The sequence below is a fragment of the Gopherus evgoodei genome, chromosome 3 (genome assembly GCF_007399415.2).
Source record: "Gopherus evgoodei ecotype Sinaloan lineage chromosome 3, rGopEvg1_v1.p, whole genome shotgun sequence".
Classification (NCBI taxonomy): Eukaryota; Metazoa; Chordata; order Testudines; family Testudinidae; genus Gopherus; species Gopherus evgoodei.
The window spans coordinates 212,420,799-212,437,326 of NC_044324.1; the positions used below are offsets into that span (position 1 = coordinate 212,420,799).

Below are 16,528 nucleotides of genomic sequence, written 5' to 3' on the forward strand. Positions count from 1 at the left end.
AAATATCCACTAATTTGGGGTGCCCCACTTGAGACACGTATGGCCTGATTTTTAGTAGTACTTAGCATTTTTCTAACACTTTATATATTCAAGGCACAGTTCTTACTGAATTCAGTTGCAGTTACAAGGCTCTGCACTTTTGCAAATCTGATTTCATGTGTCTCAGATTGGGCACCCAGAAACTGAGGAATTCTCAAATAGTGGCCAACTGTGACAAATTTTGATTTGTGACGTGCCCAGCATCATATAAAAATTCTGGCTGAGATAGAATGTGAGTATGTTGTTAATAACAACAAGAATTAAACTCTTTAGAACAGAGTTTGTGTCGTGCCTAGCACGGTGAGGGACTGGTCCATGACTGAGGCTTCCAAGTACCCTAATAATAATAATAGATAATAAAGGTTGCATGGGCAACCTTAATTCTAGTATGTCCTAACTCTTGAGTGCTTAATTCTGCAACCTTAATCCTGTTTTAATGGTTTTTTTGTATGTAATTTCTGAGCATTTAAACAAAGCAAAAATGAATAAATAGATATTCATGTGGAAACCTTCTCACCCATCCACTGCATGAGTCATCAGTAGGTTTGGAATCTTTATATCTCCAGCATGGACCACTGCCATTTGTGGTAGTGAACCAGTTACTAGAGGGGGATAACTGGTATTAGTTATCACTGGGATTCACAGCTATTTGATGTGAGAGGAATGTTGAGACTTGGAAATCGTGGGTTGAATTCCGGGTGCTGGAGGGAAGTGTTCTCTAGTGGTTATAGACCCCTTTGCTCCTCACCCCCGACCTTCCCCTGCATTTCACTCTGGCAGCTTCCCCCTCTTCCTTCTCCACACTTACTGGGCCCTGGTGTGGGGAGGAGAGACATTAGAAGCACAGCAGTCTCCCTCCTGTTAATTCTATATGCCCAGCACTGCATTGGTCCTCCAGCTAGGAGGAGTAATGCTGGGGAAGTGCTGCTCAGCCCCTATAGCCCTGCACTGGAGTTTGCTGAGTGCAGATGTAATCTTTGCAGAATTTAGCTTCCAAATTCTTGTGAGCCTCTGAAAATCAGTTTGTAAGGTGTTTGATAAAGACTTGTTACTTTGCCAGGTTTCTGTGGATTTTTACAGGGCAGGCAAAAGGCATATTCCTGACACAAAGGCCTCACTCTGCTAAATTTCAAGTCTCTGCTCTAAAACATGGAAGTGCTGAAGCTTCTCAATTAAATGATTGTACAAATTTAGCATAGGCAAACTTTTTATTCTTCCCTAAACTCGTTATATGAAACAACTAACAATTTTAGCTAAAAATCCTCCTGAAGTAGAGACCTGACATGGAAAACTTCAGCCCAAGTGGTGAGTTTGGCCAACCACTGTGCAATTGAAAATGGGATTTGTGATGGAGAGTTAGGCAACCATAACTACAACCATCACTACCACCTGTGCCTCTAATATGTTGGCTTTGGCCTAGTTCATATTGCTGTCTTTCTTTTGGAACTTACCTCAAACTGCTAAATATCTAGGACCGAGAATCTTGCCTAAATGGTATCTTCAGAGAAGTGAGGATTACTGACCTTGTAATTCTTTTTTCCTTGAGGATAAGTTGGGTGAGGTAATACCTTTTATTGGACCAACTTCTGTTGATGAAAGAAACAAGCTTTCGAACAACACAGAGCTCTTCTTCAGGTCTGGCATGTCCCTAAAGATATTCTGGCAGGGTTTATCACCCACCTCCCTTTAGTGTTTAGAAGGCAACTTTGTTTTGTGATTTTTTTAATCATATTTATTATCTATCTCATTTTGAGCCACTAATTGTTCTGTTTATTTTGTGACTGGCTTATTTCTTCCGAGGAGCCTTTGTTTCTTGTTCAAACAGGAACTGAATGGAAGGTTCTGAAGGTGGTAGTTAATCCTAGGCAGCTCTCGACCATTGGTTGTGGGGTTGCCACTACCAGTTTCCTGAAGACCTAATTCTTAGACAAAACTCCCCAATGTCTTTCTTGAGCTAGAGAACATAAAACCCTAAAATCTGAGGGTCCTGCCAGAGTTCTGTTTTCAAAGAAGCTGAATTATAAGATGAGTAATTTCGCCCTCAGCCCTTAATTCTAGTGTTGGGGAGTTTTTAAAATTAGATTTATAGTGTTGCATTTTAAAGCTAAGCTTTTGCACTGCAAAACAAAATATATACAACTCTCGTTGACTTGTTTTGGCCGGGAACCTCCTGTTGCAAACATAAGCAGTTTGTTTTTTAACTATTCCTTTCCTCTGTTCATTCTCTTTCCAGTCCTTGTATCTAGCCACCTTTTTCTTTCTGTCTGGGCCTCCCCACCACTTCTCCTGAATAATATCCTTACATCCTCTTCCTCAAGTCTGGGAAAGGTACTGAGGGCAGGTCTACACTACAAATTTACAGCAGTGCAACTATATCGCTTCTGGTGAAGATGATCTAAGCTGAGGAGAGAGAGAGCTTAATGATTCCACCTCTGCGAGAGGCGGTAGCTATTCTCCTTCAGACATTGCACTGTCTACCCTGGCGCTTAGGTTGGTATAACTGTGTCATGTAGGAGTGTGGATTATACATATCCCAAGCAATGTACTTATACCAAAGTAATTTTATAGTGTAGACCAGGGCTCAGAGGTACTAAATACAAGGTCGAACAGAGACTTTAGCATAAATAGTTAGCACATAGCAGTAAGGAAACCTGCACAACACTTTCAGAAGACAAGCCTGGTAGCTTAAATTCATAAGTTTGATAGACACTAAAAATTTGGTCTTAAATCATAAATCCAGTGTCTTTATTGTTACTATAATCCATAACTCACTAACCTCCTTGTTCTGTCCTGTGACTACTGGCTTATCACCTTGAACACGCCCTGAGCAACGTAAGTTTCACCAGCATAAGTGGTAGTGCTCACAGCGCTATGTCGGTGGGACGGGAGAGCTCTTCCCCCATCAGCATAGAATGGCTACATGAAAGATCTTACAGCAGCACAGCTGCATCTGTACAGCTATGCCACTGTAAGCTCTCTAGTGTGGACATCGCCTTAGTACCTTTCCCAGATGTGAAGAGTTCTGTGTAGTTTGAAAGCTTGTCTCTCTCACCAGCAGAATCATAGAATTAGAGGATCAGAAGGGACCACAAGGTATGAACAGAAGTTGGTCCAGTAAAAGATGTTACCTCACCCACCTTGTCTCAAGGATATTTTTTGTAATTTGACATTCTTCAACTGGCCAAAGAGGTCTCACTCTTCTAACAGTGGAGCACACTGCCCTTACCGTATTTTCCAGACCTTGCTATCCCAAGAAACCAGAGATCTATGACATTTATCCTTATAGTTCTTCTGACACTGCACTGGATGTAAAGGAACAGTGGGTGATAAGTCATACAGGGACATAGGGAGGTTTTTTGGGGGGAGGAGTATCTTTTTGGCACATAATAGTTTCTTAGCATTCATATTGTAACAAATTCTTCAAAAACTGATACAGAATCAATGGGAGGTGTTTTTCTTAATTTTTAATATCTTAATGTACGTATAGTCCCATTTTTTCCAAAGTCTGTGATCATCCCTCCCGGTGACATCAGTTGTACCTCTATAAGGTCAGCATCTTTGATAATCAGGCCACTTATTGTTATTGAACCATTAAAAAGTCAAAACTATTAAAATCTGTAATTCCTGAGTCAAGATTGGATATTGCTGAACATTTGCAAAATCTCATAAATGCAGATTACACTTCACAACACAAAAAATGGATGAAATAGCAATAGGATTATATGTTGTAAGAACTTGACATTACTGAAATGTAATGGGAAGTATGCCAAGAAATCAACACTGTCTGCATGACGGAGTTAACAGAACTAAAATGTAAGCATGATGAGACATGAAAGAACAGCATGTGACATTGTATGTAAATTAAATTAACCTTTCACTTAACACGTTTGGTAACAAGATTAATGTCTTGTGTCTGAACAATATTTAACGATAGTGACAAGTCTTCCCTTTCAAACATCTTAGTGCTGTCACTATCATTATTCAGTGATATTTGCTTTTTTCTTGGACTCCATGCCCTTATCATGTGTTCTAGTGGCAATTTATGGAGATTCATATCTGCAACTCACTTTGTATTAAGCTGAGATTTGTATTAAGATGATTTTGCCTTTCTGCATATCTAATTACCTGCATGATTACCTAACTGACGCTGTCATGAGCACATTGACTATACTAAATAATTGCTTTGGCTTTCTGAAAATTTAAACAAATCTTAATGTCATACTATCACATGGCACTGATGCATCTTGCTTTTGTAAGCATAGGTTTCAAGAGATAATGAGCAATGTTAAGGTTTGTACTCTCTCCTCTTAAAAATTCTTTAAAATTATATAGGGAAAAATGAATATAATTGAACTTCTTAAGTCAAGGTCAAAGGCTCCGCCAAAGATGTTTTCCTACTGTAATTTTTCAAAGTTCTATCGATGAAAGTAAGGGTTTTGGGAATTTCTGAAATAGAATCAGGTTTTTAAACTGCATAATTCAGATGACATTGTTAGATAATAATCAGCAGAGATAGCAGATCCCTTATGGATCTTGATATGCACTCTCAGTTCTTGAAGATAGCAACCCATTATTTTTTTTACAGATGACATGTCACATGCTAGATATTCATATAAGCTATTGGTTTTGTGTGTCTTTTTTATTTTTTTTTTAAAGAGCTGAAATAAACATACAAGGAAGTTTGAGTATTTTTGTTTTTAATGAACTGTGCTATTCCAGGGAATCTGTTCAGGGCAGTGAATTTACATATATTTGAGATCTTGATTTTAATTCTAGCACTTCTAGAAACTGGCACTATCTGCAGCTTGAAGAAACTATCATGAACACACACAGTTGTGAAGGTTCAGTAGTAAAATTCACAGCTATTACGTAGAATGTAGATGGTGAACAATAAGGGCTAAAATATCCTTAAAACTTAATTAATAACATTTCACACATTCATTTATAACTGTTATCAGCATTCATCCTTTTGTATTCTATGTGTATCCTGTCTAGTCTTTCTCTGCACTTTGGAAAGTAAAGTTAGAAAATGAAATTAAATGAGTTTTCCAAAAGGAGCTAATTGCCTATCTCACCTATAGCTGAAAATTTCCAGTATTTAAGTCTTGTTTTCAAATTCAGTGACTCAATTTCCTTAAAGAAATGGTGATTATATATAACTGCAGTCACTTGTGTATTTAGAAAACTCCATAGACAACAATAGTGTAAAAAATTGCAAAGTTTTTTTTTAAACTGGAAATGTCTAGTTGTGTAATCCTGTTTTCTTATTACATTTGACAAATTCACTAATTAATCAGTTATGATGGAGTGAAGGACGTATCTAAGTATAGAACTCCTTTTTCTCTTGTTGTTTGACTTGCACAGATTCTGGCAATATCTTCTTCAAAATTCTCAAACCTGTTTTTCCTAGAATTGTCTGAATTTAAAAGTGTTCTTTGGGATTAGTGGATGAATGTAAATGTTCCAAAGGCCATTTTGCTGAACCCAGACTTAAAGTTTGTTAGACAGGTGAAGAGTTCTGAGTATCTATTTGATTTCTATTTTGCACTGGAGAAAGATTTAGTTGTTTTAAAACATTATTCTTTGATAGCAGGTAAGTAATCTAAAAGAGTCTGCAGTATACTACATATATTACACACAGTAGAGTTTTATGAAACTGAGCTCTGGATGGCAGAAACACTTGATATTTTTGTCACAAAAATTATACATTTTAGTAGAAAAAAGTCTATCACAGTAAATGGGGATTATCCAGTACTAAGAATAAATCATTTTGACAGTGGAAAATTTTTTTAAGCAAGGGAGAAAAAATAAAGCACAGTAATATGCTTTATATATGTCTGAATTTTAACTTTAAAGAGACATTCTCAGTTTTAGTAATCATACTGTAAAAAAAATTACTTAGCTTACAAATAAATAAATACAGCTTAAAAATGCGTGCTACTTTTCACTATATATGCCATTTATTTCTGGTTATTGGTGCTACAATATTTGCAGATACTACAAGGAGTGCTTACTTCTACTGGAATTACTTTTTTCTTGTAAATAATTTTGTTAAATTTTTATAAAAGCACCAAACCTAAACTTTAAGCTAGGTTTGAGTTGTCCCTTCACTTTTAACAAATCCAGAAATTAAAGTTTTTCCATACTTAAAACGAATGCATTTGTTTGTGACTTGTTACATTTTTCCTTTATAGTGGAGTTCTTGTGGAGTCATACAACAGAGAGCATGTGTGTAGGATATATGTCAGCACAGGATGGCAAAGCCAAGGTAAGCCCTAAGAAGTAGGTTGTGACCTAAAAACTTCTACAATGACTTCAATTTCATTTTGAATTCATGAAAATTAATTCAAACTGTCGAAATGTTATTTTAAAAGCAACGTAATTTAAAATTCCATTTATTCGATTAGCTGCAACCTTGCCACTGATGGAGCACTTCTGGCTCCTTGGGGACCAATACTGTTAACACAAAACATCCTTAAGATGAGATTTCTATAAAGGTCTGCAAGAAAAAGATGTAATAATGAATTAATGAAAAAGAAAGCTACCCATTTGTATGAATCAGTGTGTATTTTAGCGTTCTGCCTGGATGTGAGTGTTCAAATCACTGTCTCACTGGTAGTTTGCCACGCTTGCTCATTTTGATAGTGCTTTTCCTTGGTGATGTGCCCTGTGTTCATTTGATATTTTAGATTTATGTAAATAATGTTTCCTTCCTACTTCCCTTCCTAGGAGGTTACTAACAGCTCTGACTTTTACAAGGGCATGCGGTGCACATTCTTGTATTTTTAAAGCCTTGCTCATTTACATTATGATAAATCTCTTATCATTTAATTTATCTTATCAGTTAACTAAACTGTTTTCCTGATCTTGATCCTAGCAATATAGATTAGTGGGGTTTTTTTAAGCATTCTAATCAGGATGAGACTTTAGACTGTACTCTAGTACATAGTGTTGAGTATCTTGCCATCAAGTGCATTGAATTTCCTCTTTTCGCCATTTAAGGTGATCATTATTTATAGCTTCCATAGGTGTGCACGGTGCCTCACAGATGCATAGGGAAAATAATACCTTTCTCAGAAGTGGTTATGTGAAGGCAAAATCTATGGCAGTCTCATACAGATTTAACTGTGTAGATTGGGGTATGATATTTTTAAGGAAACAGGTAGCTATGCTGAAACAACTGCTAGTGTGGGCGCAGCTTATAGAGATACCTTATATCAGTATAGTTTGTTGCCGTTCACTTAAAGGAATAGCTATTAATCCTAGGTGAATTGTACTATTTTAACTATACTGGTGTAGTTAGATGTTACAGTTTTTGTGTGATGACAAACCCTTAGGCAGATAATTGATATAAAAACTGAGATACCCCATGACAGGTTGGAAATGAGAGGAGAGGGTATAACACAAAAAATCTAAGCTTATTCCTAGGATCCTTTATCATAAAGAATTCAGATCAACTTGGCAGTTTCTTGGATTTTTATTATAAGATTTTGTTTTTGCCTACATAATTGCGTATGAGACAGTGAGAACATCACATAGTTGAGTGTAGTGATGGAAAGTGAAACAAAAGAGAGGGATATGCCATCTAGAAGTGATGTGCCATGGATGCGGACGAGGCGAGCTGTTTTCAGGCATGGGGCGGTGATAGGGAGAAGACTAGAGTTGTGAGTGATAGGCAAATGGGACATTCTGGAGACAAGTGTGGGCAGAGCATACAGTGTGAAAAGGAAAGCAGAAGAAGCAGGAACAGGGCTGCGTAGAATTTGAACATGAGGGTAAGTACAAATTGGTGTGGAAACAAAACTAGAGAAGGAACTTGGTGAGAGAGGGCAGATCAGTTTTACAGCTAGAGCGGTGAGATGATTTGGATGAGAGCCTGATGCTTTGGGAGAAAGTTAGAGAGATGACCCCAGTAACTGAGTCTGAGTGATCAGGGGTGTAGTTCAGCAGTGTTAAAGGAGCGGGAGGAGCGGGTTCAAAAAGATGTTTGCTTTTTGCTGTGTTTAATTAGTGGGATGTCAAGGAGGACAATTTCTCCCTTCTGTGCAGTCCTGTATTTCTGTCTGAGGTAGATTTACAAGTAATTATCACAAATGTGATATCTGGGAGTAGATGAGTTCCTCTAAGGAATAAGTACTGTATGTAGAGAGAAACAAAGACAAGGATACCAACAGAGGCTATGTCTACACTACGACCCAGGGGTGAGATTCCCCTGCCATGTACGCATACTCCTGCTAGCTCCCACTGAGCTAGTGCAAGTATAATTAGCAGCAGTGTTGTCACAGCAGCACCACTAGTGAAGGTACGGCTGAGCTGTGCCAGTTACAAACCTACCTGAATCGATGAGAGCTACCATGAGTAAGTGTACATGAGCAAGAGAATCACACCCCTTCACTCACAATGTAGACAATAACCTGAGGGAGAAGGAAGAAAAGCAGTTGGTTAGAAATGCCGACACAGCGGCCAATGGTGCACACTTTTCTATGGCGCACGTACAGCTTATTTCCTTGGATAGTCAACTGGAAAGAAATGTGGTGTCACCGAGTTCTTGTTTATTTTAGATTTTTATTTTAAAAGAATCTAATTTCTCAAACCCAAGTTAGTGAAGCTAGAACAAGCCCAGCTGCAGATGTCCCAGCATGGAGTAAATGTGAATGCATAAACCTTCTTCATTCTTTATATTTTTTGATCCTGAAATATAGTCATTAAAAGAAGTGAAATGTTAAATTATATTGGAAATAAAAGCTGATTTTGTTTACACAATATGGCTCCTAGAGCTGGTTGTGAGGAAGTGTTTATTCCTAGCTGGTGGTAGCCTGCTGAAATCTTCAGTATTTCCTATGAAATCTGGTTAGTAATGAGCACTAGCAATACAGTGCCATACCCAGAGATATTTTCCTACTCGCAGTTGTATCGTTTGACATCTGGTGTACATTGTTTTCATATTGCTGGTAGATTCTCCAGCTGGTAATCTTGATTGGGCTGACAGACACAGCTGCTTCTCTTGGTTCACTTTTAAATTATGTTTTTGACCTTCATTGAAGAAAGTTAATCCCTCTCCCTTTCTTCCTCCTTTGAGCCTGTGGCTGCAAATGCTTTCCAGAGAAAAACCACAAATGCCTTGGCTGCCGACTTCTATTGATCAAAAAATAATCTTCTGTCATAAAGGCTGGAATTTCGTTGTATTGCAAGTAAGGCTAAGTCATAGAAGGAAAGCCAGGCTTGAAATAGAACAGTGTATTGCAAATAATTTTTTTTCTTTAGAAGAGTAATTATTTGGCAAATTTAACATTGTATTCCTGACATAAAAGTACAGAATATCGATGTATAAAACTCTAGAAACAAACTGATCAAGCAGATACTATAAAATTGACTTGCTTCCCTGGTTATCTAAGTTTTTTGCAGCCTTCACTAGTCCTGGACTAACGTCTATTCTGAAGTCAAGTGGTTCACATCATGGCCAGCCAAAGGCTGGCTGTTAATGATTGAGGAATTCACGGGCAGTGCACATCAATACAGCAAGTCCATTGGCAGCAAAATTTTGTAAAATGATAAGATATTAAGAGTTGTAAAAGGAACACACTAATGTTAAAATCATGAGTGTGTGTGTGTGTATATATATATATTTATAGATTAATAGCTTAAGGGTCTTTTCTAGTCTTAGACCACTTAATCTGACTGCCTGTGCATCATAGACATTTAGATGTAACATAGCTACCCTGTATTGAGCCCAAAAACATTTCTGTTTGGTTAATGCAAACCTTTCAGCAAGGCATCCAGTCTTGATTTGAAGAGATGGAGAATCCCTTCTTCCTTTGGTTTTTTCCCCAAATAGTTAATCTCCCTAGCTGTTAAAAAATTGTGCCCAATGTCTAATTTGAATTTATCTAGCTTCAGATTCCAGCCAGTGGTTCTTGTTATGCCTTTCACCACTTGTTTGAAGAGCCCTTTAGAGCTCAATATTTTCTCCCGGTGAAGGTACTTATACGCTGTAATCAAGTCACCTCTCAATATTTTGGTAAACTAAACACTTTGAGTTCTAAGTCTCTCAATGTATGACCTCAAATCACTTGTGTGGCTGTTCTGTGTACCCCCTCCAATTTGTCAACATCCTTATGAAAATGTGAACACCAGAAATGCTTACAGTATTCTAGTATGATGGCATGTCTACCAAATGTTTCTGCAGTGCAGTTATAGCACTTCAGTGAAGATACTACCTACGCTGATGGCAGGGCCTCTCCTCTTGGCATAGGTACTCCATCTCCCTGAGAGGCAGTAGCTAGGTCCCCTGGAGAATTTTCTAGTTGACATAACAGTGTCTACACCAGGAGTTAGGTCAATTTAACTGTGTCGTTTAGGGGTGTGGATGTTTCACACCCTTGAGCAACGTATTATACCAACCTAATGTCCTAGTGCAGACCAGGCCTCAGTCTCACAAGTGCTCTATAAAGAAGTAAAATCACCTTCCTACTTCTCTTTATTGCTTCCCTATTGATATATCCAAGGATCTCGTTAGCCCTTTTTGCTACAGCATCACACTGGGAGCTCGTGTTCAGTAGTCTGTCCACTATGACCCCTAAATCCTTCTCAGAGTTGCTGCTTTCAGGATATAGTCCTCCATACTTTACGTGTGGCCTGCATTCTTTCTTCCTAGATGTATACATTTCCATTTGGTGGTATTCAAATATGTTTTGTTTTAATGGGCCCAGCTCACCAACCAATCTTAGTCATTCTGTATCACTGCCCTATCTTAATCGTTGTTTACAACTCCACCAATCTTTGTGTTAACCACATATGTTATTGGCAGTGATTTTCTATTTACTTTCTGATTTCTGATTTAAAAAAAAAAAATTTGAATCATGTCAGGCCTGGTACACATCCCAGTGGAACCCAACAAGAAACACCTCCATTAGATGATGATTCCCCATCAATAAATACTTCTTGAAATCACTGAGCCAGTTTTTAATCAATTTAACATGTGTTTTCATATTGTATATTGCAAATTTTTTAGTCAGAATGCTATGGGGTGTTAAGGCTTTTGCTACGCATTTGACTTAAGGGTGTTACATCTATGTAGTTACCTTTATGAACTAAACTTGTAACTTCATTAAAGAATGAAATCATATTTGTTTGACAAGACCTATTTTCAGTAAAACCATTCTGACTTCCATTAATTATATTCCTATACTTTTAGTTCTTTATTAGTTGAAGTCCATATCAGCTTTTCCATTATTTTACCCAGCATTGATGTTGGGCAAACTGGCCTAAAGTTACCTGGGTCATTCTACTTGCCTTTTTGGAATATTGGCACAACATTTTATTTTCTGGAATTTTCCCAGTGTTCCAAGATTTATTAAAAATTTATCAACACATTAGCTATCTCCTAAGCCAATTCTTATAGGAATCTTGGGTTCAGGTTAACCAGGCCTACTGATTTTTAAATGTTTATCCCTAGTAGATGCTATTTAACGTCCTTCTTAGTTACCAATGGACTGGAAAATACTTAATTATCCTCGTGTTATATGAGTAAATCATCCTCCTTCTTTCCAAATACAGAACAGAATTATTTACTGAACACTTTTGCCTTTATTTGCATCATTAACAATTTTACCATCTCCATCTAGTAATGGCTTCATACCACTGCTAGAATCTCTTGTTCGAAGTATACTTAAAATTCTTCTTTATCCTTAATTCTGCCAGTCATGACTTTTTTCCCTGATGTCTTTAGCTTCCCTTATCGATTTTCTGCACTTTTCTGATTTATATGGAGTGCTATTTATTTTCCCTGTTTTCCATTTATTTTATATTTACTAATTGCTGTCTTCGCTTTGACATCGAACTAGGATGAGCTTTTAGCCAAAGGTTTCGTCCCCCTTGATTGTGGACTTTTGGCAGCTAACAAACTTTGCATAAAGGACTCCCAATTTTCATTCATATTTTTCAGTCTAAATTTTTCTTCCCAGTCAGTTTAGCTCAAGATTTTTCTCACTTTGGGAAATAAACCCTTTTGAAGTACCAACTATTTTGGTGCTGTTCTCTGCCCATATTGAATGTCGTCAAGTCATGATCACTGGTCCTAAGGCCATCACCAACTTAAGTCAAGCAATAGATTAATCATTATATGTCATTATGCGATCCAAAATAGTTACGTCACGTTGTGGGCACTAGTGCTTGTGTTAGAATATTAACTTCTTTAATTTTTAGAAAAGCATTTTTTGTAACTCAAGTTAGACGTTTGTAATAAGGCATTTGATCGAGTCTATAACAGTAGCTCATCTCGTGTGTGTTTTCATTAAATTGTTTCTGCAGTAAGTGGGGGGAAAAAAAGCTAAAAAAACCTTTGGAATAAAAAGATGCACACTCTTGAGTGATGGTGTAGCATTATTAATTGCTTATTTAAAAAGGGAGGCAGGAATTGCAGGACTTTGGATAAAAAGTCCTGAAACACAATACAGCTGCAGCTAGCAAACTGCACAGTTTTGTTAGTCTGTTTCCTCAAGTACCCTATATAATCTCTGGACTATTTGGCATGCATAACTCACCAAATTATAGTATTTTTAGATTTTTAACAAGTGAGTTCTCTGTCTGAAGCAGTATGTATTTGAATTCAGTGCTACAGAGTGGAAAAGGGCACCCATATTAGAGAGGATGCTGAAGGGATTTGTGGGATTGTCTTGCCAACTACTCCTACTAAGCCAGGGGATAGAGGAAGATCTGACTTATCACCACAGCCTCTTGAACACCTGATGATCCATAGTATCAAGGCAGCTAAGAGATCAAACTTAATCAATAAGGACCATTCTTGATTGTCTGTAACCAGCAGAAAATTATTGACCTTGGCTATTTGTGCCATATAGCAATCTGATGCATGACTGAAAGATATAAAAGGAACCAATCAAGTCCAAGTGTGCCTGGAACTGCCCAGCAAGCATCTCAAATACCTTTCTCCAGAAAGAGAGGAGACTGATCCGTTATTAACCAAAATGTTTAAGTTCATGCAGGTTTGTCCAATGTGGACATGAAGGGCATGCCACCCAGTTGGAATGAAGCATTAACCACTTCCTTTGGCAGCACTTCCAGGACCTCCCTACTGGTCTTTATCACCAGGAAGGCCGTAGGACCATCCTGCGTGTAGTGGGTCAGAACTCCGTAACCATCTCCTACATCTCAGCTAGAAACATTGTCCACATCCTCTTTATCACAACAGTGGGAGCCAAACCTCTCCTTATGAAATTGACCTTCCTTTTTTAAACAACCATTAGAAAATGCTACAACAAGCAATTGCATATGTTCTAAGACTGCAAACAATCGGCTCTAACTCGGATGAACAACCTAAAATAACTGCCACGGAGTAGTTTGTAATAGAAGTGGCCAGAGGAACTTGGCTTCCACCACTAAATTCTAGAAGGTGTGTCATAAACAGATAGCTAAGGGTTAATGTCTCTTTCACCTGAAGCACCTGACCAGAGGACCAATCAGGAAACAGGATTTTTTTTTCAACTCTGGGTGGAGGGAAGTTTGTGGCTGAGTCTTTGTCTGTCTGCCTGCTTTTCTCTCAGCTATGAGGAGTGATTTCTATTTCCTGCTCTCTAATCTTCTGTTTCCAAGTTGTGAGTACAGAGATCATGTTTTTACATGTCTATAGTTGCTGGAGTGCTTTGAATTGTATTCTTTTTGAATAAGGCTGTTTATTCAATATTCTTTTAAGCAATTGACCCTGTATTTGTCACCTTAATACAGAGAGACCATTTGTATGTATTTTTCTTTCTTTTTTTATATAAAGCTTTCTTTTTGAGACCTGTTGGAGTTTTCTTTACTGGGAAACTTCAGGGAAATTGAGTCTGTACTCACCAGGGAATTGGTGGGAGGAAGAAGTCAGAGGGAGATCTGTGTGTGTTAGATTTACTAGTCTGATTTTGCATTCCCTCTGGGTGAAGAGGAAAGTGCTTTTGTTTCCAGGATTGGAATTACAGAGGGTGGACTCCCTCTGTTTAGATTCACAGAGCTTGTGTCTGTGTATCTCTCCTGGAGCACCTGGAGGGGGGAAGGGAAAAGATTTATTTCCCGTTGTTGTGAGACTCAAGGGTTTGGGTCTTGGGGTCCCCAGGGAAGGGTTTCGGGGGGACCAGAGTGCCCCAAAACACTCTAATTTTTTGGGTGGTGGCAGCAAGTACCAGGTCCAAGCTGGTAACTAAGCTTGGAGGTTTTCATGCTAACCCCCATATTTTGGACGCTAAGGTCCAAATCTGGGACTAAGGTTTGACAGGGTGCAAATTGAAAATAGTTATGTAGCTAGATCCCAGTCTGCAGCAATAGGTGAAAAAATGTATACCTCAGGCTCCATGGATTCATTTACCTGGGGAAGCAAACAGAGAATCTCCATTACAAACTGTTCTCTACTTTGTTTCTATTATTTTAATTGCAGTGGATCCTACTTAAAGCAGAGCTGTTTTTTGTTAAATAGAGAGAGCTGCTATAATCGAAACGAATTCTTTTCCAGAATATCTTTTCTAGTCTTCAATAATTGTTCCCCTGTGGCTGCCTAGGTGGTAGGTGAGTGCAGATTTGTTTTGCCCTCTTTTTGCCCATGGATAGCCTCTTCCTCTTTTTTTGCTTTCCCTCCTTCTCTGGGTCAGCAGAGAAGGTGTTAATGTCCTAAATATAGTTACTGAATATGTGGAAGTGCCAATGTAAAATGAGTCCAGGCAGTCTCGATTTGCTGAATAACTGATGTCTTAGACTTCTAGGACAGTGGTTCTCAAAGTCGATCCAACGCTTGTTCAGGGAAAGCCCCTTATGGGCCAGGCCAGTTTGATTACCTGCCGTGTCCACAGGTTCAGCCAATCACTGGCTCCCACTGGCTGCGGTTCACCGCTCCAGTCCAATGGGGGCTGCAGGAAGGGCAGCCAGCACATCCGTCGGCCCGCAGTGCTTCCTGCATCCCCATTGGCCTGGACTAGGGGTAAAATGTAAACGTTCAACCAGTTAACCGATAAGCATCAGTCTTATCAGTTTCGGTTAATGTTAAACTCTGCTGCAGGCCCCGTGCGCCCAGCGTCCCAGCTGCCAGTCCTGCGAGGCTGGGGTCCCAGCTGCCAGCCCTGCGTGCCAGGGAGTCCTGGCTGCAGCATCCCACTCACCCCTAGTTTCCTGCCTATGTGAACTCGTTAATGGTTAACTGTTCACTGATAGAATTTTAATAGATTGTACAGTTACTATTTTTAAACCTTATTTACATCCCTACTGGGAGATGTTAGGGTCAACTCTCCAGGCAAATCTTCAGCAACAAAGAGTGGTCTGTCAAAGACTCAGGCCTGTTTCAAATAGTCCCTATGTGCAAAACATGTTCTGTCCTATAGCAAACAGTCCTACAGAACAGGTGTCAACCGTTCTGTCCCAGAGTGGGTTTGAGCCCTGATTCCACGACAGATGTATTTCTCATGTCTGTGCCATTCCACTGATTCCCATGATACCAACAGCAGTGAAGAAACTGAGGGAAGATGCAAGACTGATTAAGCCCCTACATGGCCCAGGCACTTCTGGTACTCTGATTTGCTCAATCTTTCAACACAGTCCACCCATCACCCTACTTGCTGTACCCAACAGTCTCACAGAATGGTCAGTTTCTGCAACTGACAGCCTAGTTGCTGGCTGGATGATGTCCACTGAAAGTAGCTCTTGAGCTGAGCTTCAGAACATTCTGCTTCAAAGCAGGAGACCTTCAACCAGACTGACTTACAAAGGTAAATGTAAGTTGTTTTCTATTGATGCACCTCAGTACTAACTGTCTCTCTTGACATCACTAGTTTCAGCAATATTTCTAGCCTTCAAATAATCTGGACTTTCCAACAATTCCATAAGAGTCCACCTATCAGTGTTATATGCACATTATTCTCCTAGCCCGGGCAAACTATTTTCCCACCATGTGGTGGCAATATTCCTGAATGACCTCATACATGTTTTCCTTCCAGTTCAGCACCTTTTCCCTCTTGGAACTTCCATATAGAATTAGAAGGGTCCATGTATGCATCCTTTTAACTCTTAGCCTTTCTGGTAGCCATTGCATCAGCAGATTGAGAACCTCGTGGCAGGCCCCCTTGTACAGCGTTTCATAAGGACCAGGTCACTCTTAGATGTTGCCCCCAGTTTCTGCCTAAGGTTGTCTCAGTTCCATATAAACCAGTTCATTCACTTCCTGGTTTTCTTTCCCAGGCCTTACTCAGCCCTGGAGAAAGCTAACCATCACACACTGTAAGATCACTGTCCTATTAGTTAGACAGAACAAAAGCATTCAGGAACACGTCCAGACTGTGTCCTTTGCTGATACGGTTTAGGAGCAATCGGTGCCCTCACAGAGATTATCTAAATGAGCTTCCAGTTGTATAAGGACATGTTATTAAGGACATGTTATTAAGCCAAGTTAGACCCACCTACCCACATGAGAGCTCATTGCACTAGGGCTGAGGTAGCCTCTGCTGCCTGTTTGAGG

The 16,528-nt window shown here is 39.0% G+C and overlaps 1 protein-coding gene across 4 annotated transcripts in view; it reads left to right on the forward strand.

Moving 5' to 3' along the window:
* TASP1 (taspase 1) overlaps positions 1–16,528 on the forward strand; it is a 163,364-nt gene that overhangs the window by 130,515 nt on the left and 16,321 nt on the right. For all 4 annotated transcript variants that reach the window (XM_030557987.1, XM_030557990.1, XM_030557989.1 and 1 more), the window contains one exon: positions 6,234–6,307. In XM_030557987.1, coding sequence (XP_030413847.1) covers positions 6,234–6,307 — 74 coding nt within the window. The remainder of the gene's footprint in view (positions 1–6,233; positions 6,308–16,528) is intronic.